Here is a 19300-nt window from a genome sequence, read left to right on the forward strand (position 1 = left end):
GTTTTTAGATATTGAGCGAGCGAAGTGTGGAAACAAACGCACACCTCCAGATTCAGGGGCAGTTTCTTCCCGGCTGTTATCAGGCAACTGAACCGTCCCACCACAACCAGAGAGCAGTGCTGAACTGCCATCTACCCCATTGGTGACCCTCGGACTATCCTTGATCGGACTTTGCTAGCTTTACCTTGCACTAAACGTTATTCCCTTATCACGTATCTACACACTGTACACGGCTCGATTGTAATCATGTATTGTCTTTCCGCTGGCTGGTTAGCACGCAACAAAAGCTTCTCACTGTGCCTCGGTACACGTGACTATAAACTAAACTAAACTAAACTACAGGTAGACACACAAAGATGGAGTAACTCAGCGGGTCAGGCAGCATCTCGGGAGAGAAGGGATGGGTGACGTTTCGGGTCGAGACCCTTCCTCAGACTGAACTGAAGGGCGGTGTAGACGAGGCAGATACAAATACAACCACGACCTTCTGACTGGTAGAAGTTAAACGATGGGCCGAATGGCCTACTGTTATGTAAACCCTCTCCCCACCCCCTCCTCTCAGCTCCCACTCTCATTGAAACATCCAGGCAGAAGCGTGAAGTGGGAGGGTGATGGGCAGAAACAGGCACCTAATTGAAAACTAGACTGAGCTGACGGCTTAATTCCTGACCTTCTCCCCTCCCTCCGTCCCTCCCTCCCTCCCTCCCTCCCTCCCTCCCTCCCTCCCTCCCTCCCTCCCTCCCTCCCTCCCTCCCTCCCTCCCTCCCTCCCTCCCTCCCTCCCTCCCTCCCTCCCTCCCTCCCTCCCTCCCTCCCTCCCTCCCTCCGAGCCTCACCCCCTCCCAGCGCCCCCCTGCCCCCTCCCCCCGCTCTTCCCAGCCGCCACCTGTTCCTTCAAAGGTGACATTTGGCGGTTGACTCTCAGCAAGGGAAGGGTCTCTAATTAGCCGAGCGGCCGCTGTACATCTTTAGCGGCTCCCCTCCGCGCGCTCTGGTGGGTAGCAGATGTTAGGAAGGTTTAATTAGCGGGGGAACCCTGCCCTGGGAGCAGCTCTGTGCCTGTAACCATCTTAATCACCCTCGTCTTTCAGCTCTGACTAATTAACGATGGCGCGCTTCGTTTGATCACCACCCCCCTGCCACCAACTGCTGGTCCCTTTGGGAGAGGGGGTGAGGAACGTTTTTTTGCTGCAGAGTTTAGTTCTGTTTAGTTTACCGACCTCCACCTGCACTAGTTAACCAGTGGAGGAACCTTTTTGTTGCGCGCCAACCAGCCAGCGGAAAGACTAGATGTGATTACAATCGAAGATAGTAGAGCAGAGCAAGATAGGCCACTTGACCCTAAAAACCGTAGTGCGTCACGGCGGCCATTTTAGTAGGCAGAAACGTGCAGAAACATTTAAAAAGACAAATAACAAGAATCTGTGAGTTGATAGATGAGATATATTCTGCATTTTAATGGTATCATCACACATACAGTTCCCCCAAAACACTGATTACACTGCGAGAGGCAGAGCGAACGGCGGGTTTTGCCTACTAAAATGGCGGTCGTTACGCTCCTTTGCGTACCAAACTTCACTTTAGACGAATTACACGGAGTGGTTCATCTTGCTCCTCTAGTATCTTTGAATACAATCGAAGGTGGACACAAAAAACTGGAGTAACTCAGCAGGATGTGACCTGGGCTTGCTCCAGAACAAGGGGCCACAGTTTAAGAATAAGGGGTCGGCCATTTAGAACTGAGATGAGGAAAAACCTTTTCAGTCAGAGAGTTGTGAATCTGTGGAATTCTCTGCCTCAGAAGGCAGTGGAGGCCAATTCTCTGAATGCATTCAAGAGAGAGCTAGATAGAGCTCTTAAGGATAGCGGAGTCAGGGTGTGAGGGGAGAAGGCAGGAACGGGGTACTGATTGAGAATGATCAGCCATGATCACATTGAATGGCTCGAAGGGCCGAATGGCCACCTCCTGCACCTATTGTCTATTGTCTATTGTCTACTGCTCGCTTGAGTTTTAGGGAGAGGTTGTTTCGACTGGGATTTTTTTCTTCGGTGACCTTGTTGAGATGTGAAAGGTCAAGAGGGGCTTTTTATCCTGGGTACAAAAACCTAGAGAGCACAGGCTTGGGGTGAGTGGGAGAGGTTGAAGAGGGACTCAGGGGCAACTATTTCACTTATCCAAGGTGTTGGGCAAGTTGGGTCAAAGGGCGTGTTTCCACTCTCAGTGACCCCATGACACATCTGCAGTTCCTTGTTTAGTTTAGGAAGATGCTGGTTTAAACCGAAGCTGGTTTAAATCGCTGGTCGGTGCAGACTCGGTGGGCCGAAGGGCCTGTTTCCAAGCTGTATCCCTAAACCAAGCTAAACAAAACAAGGAGATAGACACCAAAAGCTGGAGTAACTCAGCGGGACAGGCAGCACCTCCGGAGAGAAGGAATGGGTGACGTTTCGAGTTTCGGTCTGAAGAAGGGTCTCGACATTCCTTCTCTCCAGAGATGCTGCCTGTCCCACTGAGTCACTCCAGCTTTTTGTGTCTATCTCCTTGTTTAGTTTAGAGATACAGCACGAAAACAGGCCCTTCGGCCCATCGAGTCGGCACCGACCAGCGATCCCCACTCACTAACACTACCCTACGCACACTAGGGACACTTTACACTTATACCAAGCCAATTAACCTACATATTTGTACGTCTTTGGAGTGTGGGAGGAAATTGAAGATCTCGGAGAAAACCCACGCGGGTCACGGGGAGAACATGCAAACTTCGTACAGACGGCGCCCGTGGTCGGGATCGAACCCGGGTCTCCGGCGCTGCATTCGCTGTAAGGCAGCAACTCTACCGTGCGTCCATGTGTTCCGGCAGGGAAGGGGTTAACGACGTCCCGGTGTGAGCCTAAACCAGCTGTTTATCACCAGGCCGAACACCAGCTGCTGCCAAGCAATAAACAAGTGGCTGTCAACACACTCCCTGCTCCCTCCCCACCTCCCCGGCCCCCAGGGACTGGCTCTCAGCTGGGGCAGCACATTACTTCTCCATTGAGGCATCTCAGCGGGGCCTTTAGATCTGAACTGAAGTCAATCTCTCTCATCAGCACCACCAAAAGTGCCTGCAGTTAGATCGGGCTGCAATCTAATCAGGGCAGCACAGGGACCTTTTGTATCATAGACCTGCCAAAGTAAGTTACAGGCTGAAAGACATCCATGCTCCACGTCTCCCCCTCTCCCATCAGGCGAAAAGGTACAGAAGTGTGAAAACGCACACCTCCAGATTCAGGGGCACTTTCTCCCCGGCTGTTATCAGGCAACTGACCACCCTACCACAACCAGAGAGCAGTGCTGAACTACTATCTACCTCTTTGGTGACCCTCGGACTATCCTTGATCGGTCTTTGCTGGCTCTACCTTGTACTAAACGTTATTCCCTTATCATGTATCTGCACACTGTGGACGGCTCGATTGTAATCATGTATTGTCTTTCCACTGGCTGGTTAGCACGCAACAGAAGCTTTTCACTGTACCTCGGTACACGTGACAATGAACTAAACATACTGAGATAATGCAATGGTTCGGTAGTGAGTTATATATAGAATAGATCTCGTTTTTTAGTTTAGAGATACAGCGCGGAAACAGGCCCTTCGGCCCACCGGGTCCGCACCGACCAGCGATCCCCGCACACTAACACTATCCCACACACACTAGGGACAATTTACAATTATACAGAGACTATTTAACTACAAACCTGCACGTCTTTGGAGTGTGGGAGGAAACCGGAGAGATCCGGGAGAAAACCCACGCAGGTCACGGGGAGAACGTGCAAACTCCGTACAGACGGCGCCCGTAGTCGGGATCGAACCCGGGTCTCTGGCACTGTGAGGCAGCAACTCTACCGCGGTGCCACCGTGCCACACATTTACAGGCTGGAATCTAATCGAGGGCTAAAGGATTTAACGATCGACTATCTCATACCCAAGTAGTATAAGAAAATAACTGCAGGTGCTGGTACAAATCGAAGGTATTTATTCACAAAATGCTGGGGTAACTCAGCAGGTCAGGAAGCATCTCGGGAGAGAAGGAATGGGTGACGTTTCGGGTCGAGACGTCACCCATTCCTTCTCTCCCGAGATGCTTCCTGACCTGCTGAGTTACTCCAGCATTTTGTGAATAAATCTCATAACCAAGAATGCAGGACAGGTTGGATTCTAATCCATGGTTCATGGATTTAAAGATAGAGTGCCAGGTCCATGGAAATGGGCTGCAGGCTGGAATCTAATCCAGCGTTTAAAGATCGATTCCAGAAGTGTTACTGTCTGTAATTTAATCCGTGATCCAGGGATTTAAAGATCCCTAGGAGTGAGTTATATCTGGGATTTAATCCAGGGTTCAGGGATTTAAAGATAAAGTAACAGATCGGCACAGTGGCGCAGTGGTAGAGTTGCTGCCTTCCACGATCACGACTACGGGTGCTGTCTGTACGGAGTTTGCACGTTCTCCCCGTGACCTGCGTGGGTTTTCGCCGAGATCTCTGGATTCCCCAAAGACGTGCGGGTTTGTAGGTTAATTGGCTTGGTGTAAATGTAAATTGTCCCTAGTGGGTGTGGGATAGTGTTAGTGTGCGGGGATCGCTGGTCGGCGCGGACTCGGTGGGCCGAAGGGCCTGTTTCCGCGCTGTATCTCTAAACTAAACTAAACTAAAGATCCCTGGGGTTGTGGCTAGAATCTAATCCAGGTTTCAGGGTTTAAAGAGGGAGCAAATATTAAACTTAGAAGTTTCTTCCCAGCTGTTATCAGGAAACTGAACCACCCTACCAACAACCAAAGAACTGAACTACCATTGGTGACCCTCGGACTATCTTTGATTGGACTTTATCTTGCACTAAACGTTATTCTCTTATTATGTATCTGTACACTGTGAATGGCTGGATTGTAATCAGGTATTGTCTTTCCGCTGGCTGGTTGGCACGCAACAAAAGCTTTTCACTGTACCTCGGTACACGTGACAATAAACTAAACTGGACTAAACGGAGTAACAGATGCCTGGGAGTGAGCTCCAGGCTGGAATCTATAGGAATGGTCGATGATGAACTATTCATTGAATACTAGATACATGCCAAGATACGATAGTGACATTTTTAAGAGACTTTTGGATAAGTATACTCACTGGAATTTAGAAGACTGAGGGGGGATCTTATTGAAACATATAAAATTCTTAAGGGGTTAGAGAGGCTAGATGCGGGAAGATTGCTCCCGATGTTGGGGAAGTCCAGAACCAGGGGTCACAGCTTAAGGATAAGGGGGAAGTCTTTTAGGACCGAGATGAGAAAACATTTCTTCACACAGAGTGGTGAGTCTGTGGAATTCTCTGCCACAGAAGGTAGTTGAGGCCAGTTCATTGGCTATATTTAAGAGGGAGTTAGATGTGGCCCTTGTGGCTAAAGGGATCAGGGGGTATGGAGAGAAGGCAGGTACAGGTTACTGAGTTGGATGATCAGCCATGATCATATTGAATGGCGGTGCAGGCTTGAAGGGCCGAATGGCCTACTCCTGCACCTATTTTCTATGTTTCTATATGCAGGGAATGGAGGGATATGAATTATATGAGGAATGATTAGAGTTGGTCTTGGCATCATGTTCAGCACAGATATTGTGGGCGGAAGGCCCTGTTCTTGATAGGGCTTCACGGTGGCACAGCGGTAGAGTTGTGGCCTCACAGCGCCAGAGACCCAGGTACCATCCCGACCACGGGCGCCGTCTGTACGGAGTTTGTACGTTCTCCCCGTGACCTGCGTGGGTTTTCTCCGAGATCTTCGGTCTCCTCCCACACTCCAAAGACGTGCGTGTATGTAGGTTAATTGGCTCGGCAAATGTAAAAATTGTCCCTCGTGTTATAGTAGGATAGTGATCAGTCTGAAGAAGGGTCTCGACCCGAAACGTCACCCATTCCCTCTCTCCTAGATGCTGCCTGACCCGCTGAGTTACTCCAGCATTTTGTGATACCTAGGATAGTGTTAGTGTGCGGGGATCGCTGGTCGGCGCGGACCCGGTGGGCCGAAGGGCCTGTTTCTACGCTGTTCCTCTAAACTAAGCACAAATATCTTGTGCTGTTGCCCGGGAGAAGATAACCTGTGTACGATAATGAACAGGGAACGTGTCTGGGCTCGATAGATTCCCAGGGCAGGGTCTAATGTCACTAAACAGGGGTCTTGGGGAGTGTTTTGGGTGCAGGGAGTGAGTTATTATTAGCATTCCTTCCAATCGTTTTTTTAGCCATCGTGACCTTGTTTTGCTGGAGATTCTTACTCATGCCTCACTCAACCCGCGCTTGAGGTTTAGTTCCAGGTTAGTTTAGAGATACAGCGCCCACCGAATCCAAGCCGACCGGCGATTCCAGCACACGAACACTATCCCACACACACATTAGGGACAATTTGACACTCTACACCAAGCCACTTTACCTACAGACCTTGGCGTCTTTGGAGTGTGGGGGGAAACCGAAGATCTCGGAGAAAACCCACGCGGGTCACGGGGAGAACGTACAAACTCCGTACAGACGGCGCCCGTAGTCGGGATCGAACCCGGGTCTCCGGCGCTGCAAGGCAGCAACTCTACCGCTGCGTCGCCGCGCTTGATGGGCCGAATGGCCTAATTCCGCTCCTATTCCTTACGACCTTGTGACCATTCGGCCCGTCAAGTCCACTCCGCCATCCATTCATGGCTGATCAATTCAATTTCAATTTCAATTTAAACGTTTTATTGTCATGATAAGATACATCGTTATATTGCCAAAGTATAGAACATAACATACATATTTAAAATGCATGAACATAAATACAAGTACACAATGCATGGGTCGATATGTATACATACATATATATACACGCAATACATTTATAGCCTTTTATCGATTGCTACTCATTCTTGTAGTTGTAAGCAGTGCAGAAAGGTAGCAAGTCTAGCAGGTCAATATTAATTTCTTGGTGTCAATAAGTGTCAATTTGTGTATTCGGGTATGTGTACATGTTGGTCATTCACTGTCTCTCAGGTTGTGGCATGCTGTTACGAATTGTGTGCCAAGATGTGCTGTATTTCCTTCGCCAAGGATTATTCTTAGTTTTGATATATCGTCTAGTTCTTTTAAATTTATCTCTCCCTCCTAACCCCTGATTTCTATTCCACATTTTCCGTGACCGTCGTCCCCTTTGATGTCTCATTTTCACACCTTCCACCTCCTTGTCTCTGTGTCATAGAAACATAGAAACATAGAAAATAGGTGCAGGAGTAGGCCATTCGGCCCTTCGAGCCTGCACGCCATTCAATATGATCATGGCTGATCATCCAACTCAGTATCCCGTACCTGCCTTCTCTCCATACCCCCTGATCCCTTTAGCCACAAGGGCCACATCTAACTCCATCTTAAATATAGCCAATGAACTGGCCTCAACTACATTCTGTGGCAGAGAATTCCACAGATTCACGACTCTGTGTGAAAAAAACCTTTCTCATCTCGGTCCTAAAAGACTTCCCCCTTATCCCTAAACTGTGACCCCTTGTTCTGGACTTCCCCAACATCGGGAACAATCTTCCTGCACCTAGCCTGTCCAACCCCTTAAGAATTTTGTAAGTTTCTATAAGATCCCCCCTCAATCTTCTATATTCCAGCGAGTACAAGCCGAGTCTATCCAGTCTTTCTTCATATGAAAGTCCTGCCATCCCAGGAATCAATCTGGTGAACCTTCTCTGTACTCCCTCTATGGCAAGAATGTCTTCCCTCAGATTAGGAGACCAAAACTGTACGCAATACTCCAGGTGTGGTCTCACCAATGCCCTGTACAACTGCAGCAGAACCTCCCTGCTCCGATACTCAAATCCCCTCGCTATGAATGCCAACATACCATTCGCTTTCTTCACTGCCTGCTGCACCTGCATGCCTACTTTCAATGACTGGTGCACCACACAAGATGACCTTATCACCTTGTGTCTCCCTCACACAAGGTGATAAGGTCAAAGGAATAGGAGTAGAATGAGGCCATTTGGCCCATCAAGTCTACTCTGCCATTCATTCATGGCTGATCTATCTCTCCCTCCTAACCCCATTCTCCTGCCTTCTCCCCGTAACCCCCTTGACACCCGCACTAGAACTGTACCTTCACCTGACATAGGAACCGAAGATACTAGAGGAGCAAGATAGACCACTCGACCCTAAAAACCGTAGTAGGCCAAGGCGGCCATTTTAGTAGGCAGAAACTTGCAGAAACATTTAAAGAGAAAAATAACAAAAATCTGTGAGTTGATAGATGAGATATATTCTGCATTTTTATGGTATCATCACACATACTGTTCCCCCAAAACACTGATTACACTGCAAGAGGCAGAGCGAACGGCGGGTTTTGCTTACCAAAATGGCGGACGTCACGCTCCTTTGCGTACTACACTTCAGTATAGGCGATTTCGACGAAGTGGTCCATCTTGCTCCTCTAGTATCTTTGATAAGAACTTGCTCTTAGATGGACGCATACACTAGGTGATGTCACCGCCCCAAATAAGGGACAATGGGTGACGTCACTGCCCCGCGCCCCACGTGACCTCACCCAGCCAGCGGCCACGCGCTCCCGCTCCACCAATGGCGGCCGCCATTGGTGGAGCGGGAGCACGTGGCCGCTGGCTGGGTGAGGTCACGTGGGGCGCGGGGCGGGCGGTGACGTCACCCATTGTCCCTTATTTGGGAGTGGGGAAGTTGGCAACCCTACTAATACGGAGACAAGGGCCATATAGCCACCAGGTTCACCGCCAGGTTCGCCACCCTCCGACTAAAGAAACTCCTCCTCATCTCCTTCCTAGAAGAACGAAGGTCCTTTTGAGACGGTGTCCCTCGTCGTGTTTCGGGAGCGGAGCGCTGCACGATGCCGAACCTGACGGCCAAGATTGCCGAGGCCCGCTTGTCGGTGGAGCAGCTGAAACTGGAAGTCCACATCGACCGCATGCAGGTGAGTCCGCGGCGTCGTGGTAAGGTCGCCAACTGTCCCTTATTAGCCGGGACATCCCATAGTTTGGGCTAAATTGGTTTGTCCCGTACGTAAACACCCTTGTCTCGTATTAGGCCCCGGGGGCTGTGTTTAAGGTGACAGTAAGGCTCAGGAATGTGTATCTAACCAGGAGCCAGTGAGTATTTCCAGATGGTAATATTTCTATTTCAACGTTTCAACGTGCCCATTCTATGTCTCTGTTCAGCACCACCGTATGTTCATGGCTGATCATCCAGAATCAGTACCCCGTTCCAGCTTTCTCCCCTTGATTCCGTTAGCCCTAAGAGCTAATTCTAACTCTCTCTTGAAAACATCGCGAATTGGCCTCCACTGCCTTCTGTGGCAGAGAATTCCACAGATTCACAACTCTCTGGGTGAAAAAGTTTTTCCTCATCTCAGTCCTAAATGGCCTTATTCTTAAACTGTGACCCCCAGGTTCTGGACTCCCCAACATGGGGAACATTTTTCCTGCTTCTCGTCTGTCCAATCCCTTGAGGATTGTATATGTTTCTCTAAGATCCCCTCTCATCCTTCTAAACTCGGGTGAATACAAGCCCAGTCGACCCATTCAGGCGGCACGGTAGCGCAGCGGTAGAGTTGCTGCTTTACAGTGAATGCAGCGCCGGAGACTCAGGTTCGCTCCTGACTACGGGTGCTGCACTGTAAGGAGTTTGTACGTTCTCCCCGTGACCTGCGTGCGTTTTCTCCGAGATCTTCGGTTTCCTCCCACACTCCAAAGACGTACAGGTATGTAGGTTAATTGGCTGGGTAAATGTAAAAATTGTCCCTAGTGGGTGTAGGATAGTGTTAATGTACGGGGATCGCTGGGCGGCACGGACTTGGTGGGCCGAAAAGGCCTGTTTCCGGCTGTATATATATGATATGATATGATCATACCTGGCGCTGTGAGGCAGTGGTTCTACCCGCTGCACCAGTCTGCCGCTCGCAGTTAGTTCGGGCAGTACATGGCTGTGTTTAAGGTGACAGCAAGGCTCAAGAATGTGTACCTAACCAGGAGCCAGTGAGTATTTCCAGATGGTTATATTTCCATTTCAACATTTCAACGTGCCCATTCTATGTCTCTGTTCAGCACCTCCTGTGCAGGTCTTTAGTGCGTTAGCGTTTCAAGTGCCACGATGGGCAATGTACACAGGCTACGGCCAAGGTCCAGTCCCGAGAGAAAACTGGTGCCTCCAACACCGCCCTGTAAACCAAATGCTCATCGCCACCCTTCTTCGGACCTTTGAGATACAGCGCAGAAACAGGTCATTCCAGGTGTGTTGTCGAGCAGGGGGGATCTAGGAGTGCAGGAACACAGTTCCTTGAAAGTGGTGTCGTGGGTAGAGAGGGTGGTCAAGAAGTCTTTCAGCACATTGGCCTTCATCGGTCTAGAAGCTGGGATATTGTCTGGAGAAGGGTCTCAACCCGAAACGTCACCCATTCCTTCTCTCCAGAGATGCTGCCTGACCCGCTGAGTTACCCCAGCATTTTTGTGTCTATTTTGTGCAGTTGTACGAAACATTTGGAGTATTGTGTTCAGTTTTGGTCACCCTGTTGAAGGAGAGATGTTGTTAAGCTGGAAGGAGTGTTGAGAAGATTTACCAGGATGTTGCAAAGTTGTGAGGACCTAATCAATTGGAGTGGGTTGACCAGGCTAGGACTCTATTCCTTGGAGCGCAGGAGGATGAGGGGTGACCTTATAGAGGGGGAGGACAGATACTCAGGGTGAGGGGTGACCTTATAGAGGGGGAGAGCAGATACTCAGGATGAGGGGTGACCTTATAGAGGGGGAGGGCAGATACTCAGGATGAGGGGTGACCTTATAGAGGTGTATAAGATCACGGGGGGAATAGAAAGGGGAAATGTACAGAGGTTTTTACCCAGGGAACTTAGGTTTAATGTGAGAGGGGAAAGATTTAATAGACAATAGACAATAGACAATAGACAATAGGTGCAGGAGTAGGCCATTCAGCCCTTCGAGCCAGCACCGCCATTCAATGCGATCATGGCTGATCACTCTCAATCAGTACCCCGTTCCTGCTTTCTCCCCATACCCCCTCACTCCGCTATCCTTAAGAGCTCTATCCAGCTCCCTCTTGAAAGCATCCAACGAACTGGCCTCCACTGCCTTCTGAGGCAGAGAATTCCACACCTTCACCACTCTCTGACTGAAAAAGTTCTTCCTCATCTCCGTTCTGAATGGCCTACCCCTTATTCTTAAACTGTGTGGCCCCTGGTTCTGGACTCCCCCAACATTGGGAACATGTTTCCTGCCTCTAACGTGTCCAATCCCCCTAATTATCTTATATGTTTCAATAAGATCCCCCCTCATCCTTCTAAATTCCAGTGTATACAAGCCTAATTGCTCCAGCCTTTCAACATACGACAGTCCCGCCATTCCGGGAATTAACCTGGTGAACCTACGCTGCACGCCCAACAGGAACCTGAGTGACTTATTTTTCACACAGAGGGTGGCAGGTATATGGAACGGGTTTCCAGAGGCGGTGGTTAAGGCAGGTACAATCACGATATTTAAAAGACATTTGGTAAAAAATGTTTAGAGGCCAAACGTAGGCAGGTGGGACAAGTGTCGATCGGTTCAGTTGAGTTTATTGTCACGTGTACCGAGGTACAGTGAAAAGCTTTTGTTGCGTGCTAACCACCCAGCGGAAAGACAATGCATGATTACAATCGAACCATTCACAGTGTAGATACATGATAAGGGAATAATGTTTAGTGCAAGGTAAAGTCCGATCAAGGATAGTCCGAGGGTCTCCAATGAGGTAGATAGTAGTTCAGCACTGCTCTCTGGTTGTGGTGGGATGGTTCAGTTGCCTGATAACAGCCGGGAAGAGACTGTCCCTGAATCTGGAGGTGTGCGTTTTCACACTTCTGTACCTCTTGCCCGATGGGATGTCTCGGTCAGCATGGGCAAGTAGGGCCGAAGGGCCTGTTCCGAGCTGTATGACTCTATGATTCATTTTGTACACCTGGTGGGGAAATGTTTATGCGTAGGATGCTGGTTGAAACCACCGATGGACAAAAAAAGCTGGAGTAACTCAGCTGGACCTCTGGAGGGAAGGAATGGGTGACGTTTCGGGTCGAGACCCTTCTTCAGACCGTGTGGTTTCGTGGTGGGCTCCATCAGTGACCTCTTTCCTCTCCTCTTCCTCCCCCGTGCAGGTTTCCAAGGCAGCAGCAGAACTTCTAGCCTACTGTGAGGAGCATGCCAAGGAAGACCCTCTGGTCAGCCCCGTGCCCAACTCCACCAACCCGTTTCGAGACAAGGGCATGTGTGCCATCCTTTAAGGGTGACCTCCATGCCCCAGCCTCCCCACCCTCCCTCTCTCCCCCGCCTGGCTTCGCGGAGAGTAAGCTTGGTCAACTGATGGAAGATTAGCGCGCACAAATAAAAGCTTGGACTCAGCACTGTCACTTGTCATTACTCGTCGGATGAATTAGTTTAGAGACACAGCGCGGAAACAGGCCCTTCGGCCCATCGAGTCGGTGCCAACCATCGATCCCCGCGCACTAACGCTATCCTACGTACAGGAGAAAAACTGCAGATGCTGGTTAAAATCGAAGGTAGACACTTTGTCCACCTTAACACAATCCTACACACACACACACACACACACACTTAGGACAATTTATACTTTACACTAAGCCAATTAACCTACAAACCTGTACATCTTCGGAGAAAACCCACGCAGGTCACGGGGAGAACGTACAGACGGCGCCCGTAGTCGGGATGGAACCCGGGTCTCCGGCGCTGTATTCGCTGTAAGGCAGCAACTCTACCGCTGCACCACCGTGTCCGCCCAGAAACGCTTATGCCCTTGATGTGTACTATGGAATAAAATTCTAAGGGGCCTCAGGACGGCACGGTGGCGCAGCGGTAGAGATACTGTCTTTCAGCACCTGGGACCCGGGTTCGATCCTGACTACGGGTACTTGCCTGCTCGTTCTCCCCGTGACCCGCGTGGGTTTTCTCCGAGATCTTCGGATTTCCTCCCACACTCCGAAAGTCGTACCGGTTTGTAGCAAAGATACCAGAGCAGAGCAAGATAGACCACTCGACCCTAAAAACCGTAGTGCGTCACGGCGGCCATTTTAGTCGGCAGAAACTTGCAGAAACATTTAAAAAGAAAAATAACAAAAATCTGTGAGATATATTCTGCATTTTAATGGTATCATCACACGTACTGTTCCCCCAAAACACTGATTACACTGCGAGAGGCAGAGCGAACGGCGGGTTTTGCTTACTAAAATGGCGGCGGTCACGCTCCTTTGCGTGCTACACTTCAGTATAGGCGATTTCGACGGAGTGGTTCATCTTGCTCCTCTAGTACCTTTGGTTGTGCCCTGCCCGAGTGGTCCATCTTGCTCCTCTAGTATCTTTGGTTTGTAGGTTAATTGGCTTGGTACAAGTGTAAATTGTCCCTAGTGTGTGTGGGATAGTGTTAGTGTGCGGGGATCGCTGGGCGGCACGGTCTCGGTGGGCCGAAGGGCCTGCTTCCGCGCTGTATCTCCAAACTCAACTAAAACCTTCTGGCGTCGTAGAATGGGAAAAAATATATTATAAGAAAATAACTGCAGATGCTGGTACAAATCGATTTATTCACAAAATGCTGGAGTAACTCAGCGGGTCAGGCAGCATCTCGGGAGAGAAGGAATGGGTGACGTTTCGGGTCGAGACCCTTCTTCAGACTGAAGAAGGGTCTCGACCCGAAACGTCACCCATTGGGAAAAATATATTATTACATTAGTATATTAGAACTGAAGACAATGGTGAATAGGGTTGCCAACTGTCCCATATTAGCCGGGACATCCCGTATTTTGGGCTAAATTAGTTTGTCCCGTACGGGACCACCCTTGTCCCCGTATTAGTAGGGTTGCCAACTTCCTCACTCCCGAATAAGGGACAAAGGGTGACGTCACCGCCCCACGTGACCTCACCCAGCCAGCGGCCATGTGCTTCCGCTCCACCAATGGCGGCCGCCATTGGTGGAGCGGGAGCACGTGGCCGCTGGCTGGGTGAGGTCACGTGGGGCGCGGGCGCGGGCGCGGTGACGTCACCCTTTGTCCCGTATTTGGGAGTGAGGAAGTTGGCAACCCTGATGGTCATGGATTTGGTCGAAGGTGTCACCTTGCCGCACCCCACCTTCAACCATTTAGCCAACAGCTCAACAACTAATTATTCACAAAATGCTGGAGTTGCGGAGGGAACGGTCTCTGCGGAACGCAGAGAGGGGAGGGGATGGGAAGATATGACATTTCCGTCACCTACAACAGGACCCCACCACTGGCCATATCTTCCCATCCCCTCCCCTCTCTGCGTTCCGCAGAGACCGTTCCCTCCGCAACTCCCTGGTCTACTGATGCAACACCTGTCCCTTTACCTCCCCCCTCAACTCCATCAAAGGACCCAAACAGTCTTTCCAGGTGAGACAGAGGTTCACCTGCACCTCCTCCAACCTCATCTATTGCATCCGCTGCTCTAGATGTCAGCTTATTTATATCGGCGAAACCAAGCGCAGGCTCGGCGATCGCTTCGCTGAACACCTGCGCTCGGTCCGCATTAACGCAACTGATCTCCCGGTGGCCCAGCACTTCAACTCCCCCTCCCATTCCCAGTCTGACCTCTCTGTCATGGGCCTCCTCCAGTGCCATAGTGAGGCCCACCGGAAATTGGAGGAGCAGCACCTCATATTTCGCCTGGGCAGTTTGCGGCCCGGTGGTATGAACGTCGACTTCTCCAACTTCAGATAGTTCCTCTGTCCCTCTCTTCCCCTCCTCCTTCCCAGATCTCCCTCTATCTTCCTGTCTCCACCTATATCCTTCCTTTGTCCCACCCCCGACATCAGTCTGAAGAAGGGTCTCGACCCGAAACGTCACCCATTCCTTCTCTCCCGAGATGCTGCCTGACCCGCTGAGTTACTCCAGCATTTTGTGAATAAATCGATTTGTACCAGCATCTGCAGTTATTTTCTTATATATATATAGCTCAACAACTAAGATAAGCAGAGAACGCCGGAGTAACTCAGCGGCTCAGGCAGCATCTCTGGAGAGAAGCAACAGGTGACATTTTGGATCGAGGCCCTTCCTCAGACTGAGAGTCAGGGGAGAGAGGCGATATGAACATGCACAAGGATCAAACAAAATCCTTTTTAGCTCTAGGACACAGAGTGCTGGAGTAACTCAGCGGGTCAGGCAGCATCTCTGCAGAAGGCGGATGGTGACGTTTCGGGTCGGGACCCTTCCTCGGTCTGAAGACTAGCCCTACTGTGTCTGTAACTGAGCCTCGCTGAATATGAAGAATGGACCCGACCCGAAAGGTTACCTATCCATGTTCTCCGGAAATGCTGCCTGACCCAATAGACAATAGGTGCAGGAGGAGGCCATTCGGCCCTTCGAGCCAGCACCGCCATTCCAAGTGATCATGGCTGATCATTCTCAATCAGTACCCCGTTCCTGCCTTCTCCCCATACCCCCTGACTCCGCTATCCTTAAGAGCTCTATCCAGCTCTCTCTTGAATGCATTCAGAGAATTGGCCTCCACTGCCTTCTGAGGCAGAGAATTCCACAGATTCACAACTCTCTGACTGAAAAAGTTTTTCCTCATCTCCGTTCTAAATGGCCTACCCCTTATTCTTAAACTGTGTGGCCCCTGGTTCTGGACTCCCCCAACATTGTTTCCTGCCTCTAACGTGTCCAACCCCTTAATAATCTTATACGTTTCGATAAGATCTCCTCTCATCCTTCTAAATTCCAGTGTATACAAGCCTAGTCGTTCCAGTCTTTCAACATATGACAGTCCCGCCATTCCGGGAATTAACCTAGTAAACCTACGCTGCACGCCCTCAATAGCAAGAATATCCTTCCTCAAATTTGGAGACCAAAACTGCACACAGTACTCCAGGAGCGGTCTCACTAGGGCCCTGTACAACTGCAGAAGGACCTCTTTGCTCCTATACTCAACTCCTCTTGTTATGAAGGCCAACATTCCATTGGCTTTCTTCACTGCATTTTCACTGTTTGCCATTCAGTGCCAGTTACTCCTCTGGGACATGGATAAAGCTGAGAACAACAAGGCATCAGCTGGATTAAAAACACAAATGCACATCTTGTTTTTCTTTAGGTTTCGTGTTATTGAAGAAGGACGGTAGATGGGATCTCCATTTGAACGTCATCTACGATCAGCCCCTCTGGGTTGGTTTTCAGATGACCGGACAGGGGAAATAAGATGTCCTTGAGTGTTTTACATCAAATAGTCCAGTCCAGGATCAGGCCATTTGGCCCATAATGTCCATGCTGAACATGATGCTAAATTAATGCCTGGACAATTTCAGGACAACAGGCATCTCGTGGGTTTATGCGATAAGGTTCCCATCTGGGAATCCAATTAGCGTTGAAAAGGGGCACAGAACTGAGGACATTCCTGGGTTAGTTGTTGTCAGACTGTGTGATGAATCACCCAGTATATCATCACCATGGGCGCAGCGGGTAGAACTGCTGCCTCACAGCGCCAGAGACCCGGGTTCGATCCTGACCTCGAGTGCTGTCTGTGTGGAGTTTGTACGTTCTCTCTGTGACCGCGTGGGTTTCCTCCGGGTGGTCCGGTTTCCCCCCACACCCCAAAGACGTGCGGGTTTGTAGGTTAATTGGATTCTGTAAATTACCCCTAGTGTGTAGGGAATGGGAAAGTGGGACTAACTAACTAACTAACTAACTAACTAACTAACAATGAAGGAACTGATCATCTAATGCCCCAACACCGACCCAGCTCCACAATTCCAGCTTCAGTCTGCGTAAGTTCAGGTTTGCTCTAAGCTCTGCGTACCTCTGTTTGATGGGGTTTGCAAAGACTTTCCACAGGCTTCCCACTTACTTGTGTGTGTGAGTGTGTGTGTGTGTGTGTGTGTGTGTGTGTGTGTGTGTGTGTGTGTGCGTGTGTGTGTGTGTGTGAGTGTGTGTGCGTGTGTGCGTGTGTGTGTGTGTGTGAGTGTGTGTGTGTGTGTGTGTGTGTGTGTGTGTGTGAGTGTGTGTGTGAGTGTGTGTGTGTGTGTGTGTGTGTGTGTGTGTGTGTGTGCGTGTGTGTGTGTGTGTGTGTGTGTGTGTGTGTGTGTGTGTGTGAGTGTGTGTGTGTGTGTGTGTGTGAGTGTGTGTGTGAGTGTGTGTGTGTGTGTGTGTGTGTGTGTGTGTGAGTGTGTGTGTGTGTGCGTGTGTGTGTGTGTTTGAGTGTGTGTGTGTGTGTGTGAGTGTGTGTGTGTGTGTGTGTGTGTGTGTGTGTATGCTAACACTGCCATCTACAGGCCATTCAATGCATCTTCAAACCAAGAAACAAGACAGAAACAAGGTGAATCATAAACCACTCATAGAGTGAAGGTCGACACAAAATGCTGGAGTAACTCAACGGGTCAGGCAGCATCTTGGGAGAGAAGGAATGGGTGACGTTTCAGGTCAAGACCCTTCGGCAGCCGCCTAACGGAGGTTGCGTAGCAACCCGCCTCCCGGCCCGGGCGGCCGCCATTGGTGGAGCGGAAGCACGTTGCCGCTGGCTGGGTGAGGTCACGTGGGGCGCGGGGCGGTAACGTTACCCTTTGTCCCTTATTTGGGAGTGAGGAAGTTGGCAACCCTACTAATACGGGACAAGGGCGGTCCCGTACGGGACAAACCAATCTAGCCCAAAATAAGGGGATGTCCCGGCTAATACAGGACAGTTGGCAACCTTACCACCATGCCACCTGTGTGTTCAGCCAGTTCCACCTTAATACCGTCTCTGTGACTCGCTTTGACTAATCCCAGCGGGGTCAAGTGCTGGATTAGTTCTCCTCGATTTGTTGCACACGTTTGGCTAACAGACCACAGAGACAACACTGGAGTCTTTCACTGGCTGGGGAACATGTAGGACTTGGTGACAGACAGGACATGACAGAAAGGTATTTTACAGAGCCCGACCGAAGCCTCCAAGTTTAGAATGATTTCACAGGATGTGGGTAACATTGGCCAAGCCAATATCCCATATCTAATATCCAATATCTGAGCCCATTCCTTCTCCCCTGTGATGCTGCCTGACCTGCTGAGTTACTCCAGCATTTTGTGAAATCTAACACCCATCCTCACTTTCTCCAATGAACGAGCTCATTGCGATATTTGCCTTCCCTTCTTTAGTTGAGTTTAGTTTAGAGATACAGCCCGGAAACACCGAGCCCACCCCGACCAGAGATTCCCGCACTTCCAGCACTATCCTACACGCACTAGGGACAATTTATATATTTTACCCAAGCCTATTAACCTCCAAACTTGCGCGTCTTTGGAGTGTGGGAGGAAACCGGAGCACCCGGGGAAAACCCACGCAGGACACGGGGAGAATGTGCAAACTCCGCACAGGCAGCACCCGTAGTCAGGATCGAACCTCCGGCGCTGTGAGGCAGCAACTTTACCGCTGCGCCCTTTCGCTGAAAGATATCTGAACTGTGGGATTACGACAACAATTGTGGTTATTGTTGCTGATGCATCATTCCAGATTACCTCGTGGTGTCAACATGAATCGTTTTGGTGGTAGACACAAAATGCTGGAGTTACTCAGCGGGTCGGGCAGCATCTCTGGAGAGAAGGAATGGGTGACGTTTGGGGTCGAGACCCTTCTTCAGACTGACTGAGTGTTGCAGATTCTTCTTTTGGCCACAAGAGGGTGGAAAAGAGCTAAACTTCATCTAGTCTTCCTGAGTAAAGAGTTGTTCAGGACAGACGATTTACATTTAGTGAACGCGAGAGGCACTAGACACTTCTCCTTGGCTGTGGGGAAAAAATTGCAGATAGACAATAGACAATAGGTGCAGGAGGAGGCCATTCGGCCCTTCGAGCCAGCACCGCCATTCAATGTGATCATGGCTGATCATTCTCAATCAGTACCCCGTTCCTGCCCTCTCCCCATACCCCCTGACTCCGCTATCCTTAAGAGCTCTATCCAGCTCTCTCTTGAATGCATTCAGAGAATTGGCCTCCACTGCCTTCTGAGGCAGAGAATTCCACAGATTTACAACTCTCTGACTGAAAAAGTTTTTCCTCATCTCCAGATGCTGGTTAAAATCGAAGGTAGACACACAATGCTGGAGTAACTCAGCGGGTCAGGCAGCATCTCGGGAGAGAAGGAATGGGCGAGACCCTTTGTCAGACTGAAGAAGGGTCTCGACCCGAAACGTCACCCATTCCTTCTCTCCTGAGATGCTGCCTGACCCGCTGACTTCTCCTTGGCTAACGGCCACTGCCGGCACGTACTGC

General features: G+C 50.1%; 1 protein-coding gene across 1 annotated transcript in view; it reads left to right on the forward strand.

Moving 5' to 3' along the window:
• The window catches only part of LOC144611692 (guanine nucleotide-binding protein G(I)/G(S)/G(O) subunit gamma-8-like), a 15007-nt gene extending 2592 nt beyond the window's left edge, over nucleotides 1-12415 (forward strand). The window contains exons 2-3 of the mRNA XM_078430917.1: nucleotides 8829-8974; nucleotides 12197-12415. Of these exons, the coding sequence (XP_078287043.1) occupies nucleotides 8891-8974; nucleotides 12197-12322 (210 nt within the window). The 5' untranslated portion in view covers nucleotides 8829-8890 and the 3' untranslated portion in view covers nucleotides 12323-12415. The remainder of the gene's footprint in view (nucleotides 1-8828; nucleotides 8975-12196) is intronic.
• The last annotated feature ends 6885 nt before the right edge of the window (nucleotides 12416-19300 follow it).

This window comes from Rhinoraja longicauda, chromosome 41 (assembly GCF_053455715.1).
Source record: "Rhinoraja longicauda isolate Sanriku21f chromosome 41, sRhiLon1.1, whole genome shotgun sequence".
Taxonomy (NCBI): domain Eukaryota; kingdom Metazoa; phylum Chordata; class Chondrichthyes; order Rajiformes; family Arhynchobatidae; genus Rhinoraja; species Rhinoraja longicauda.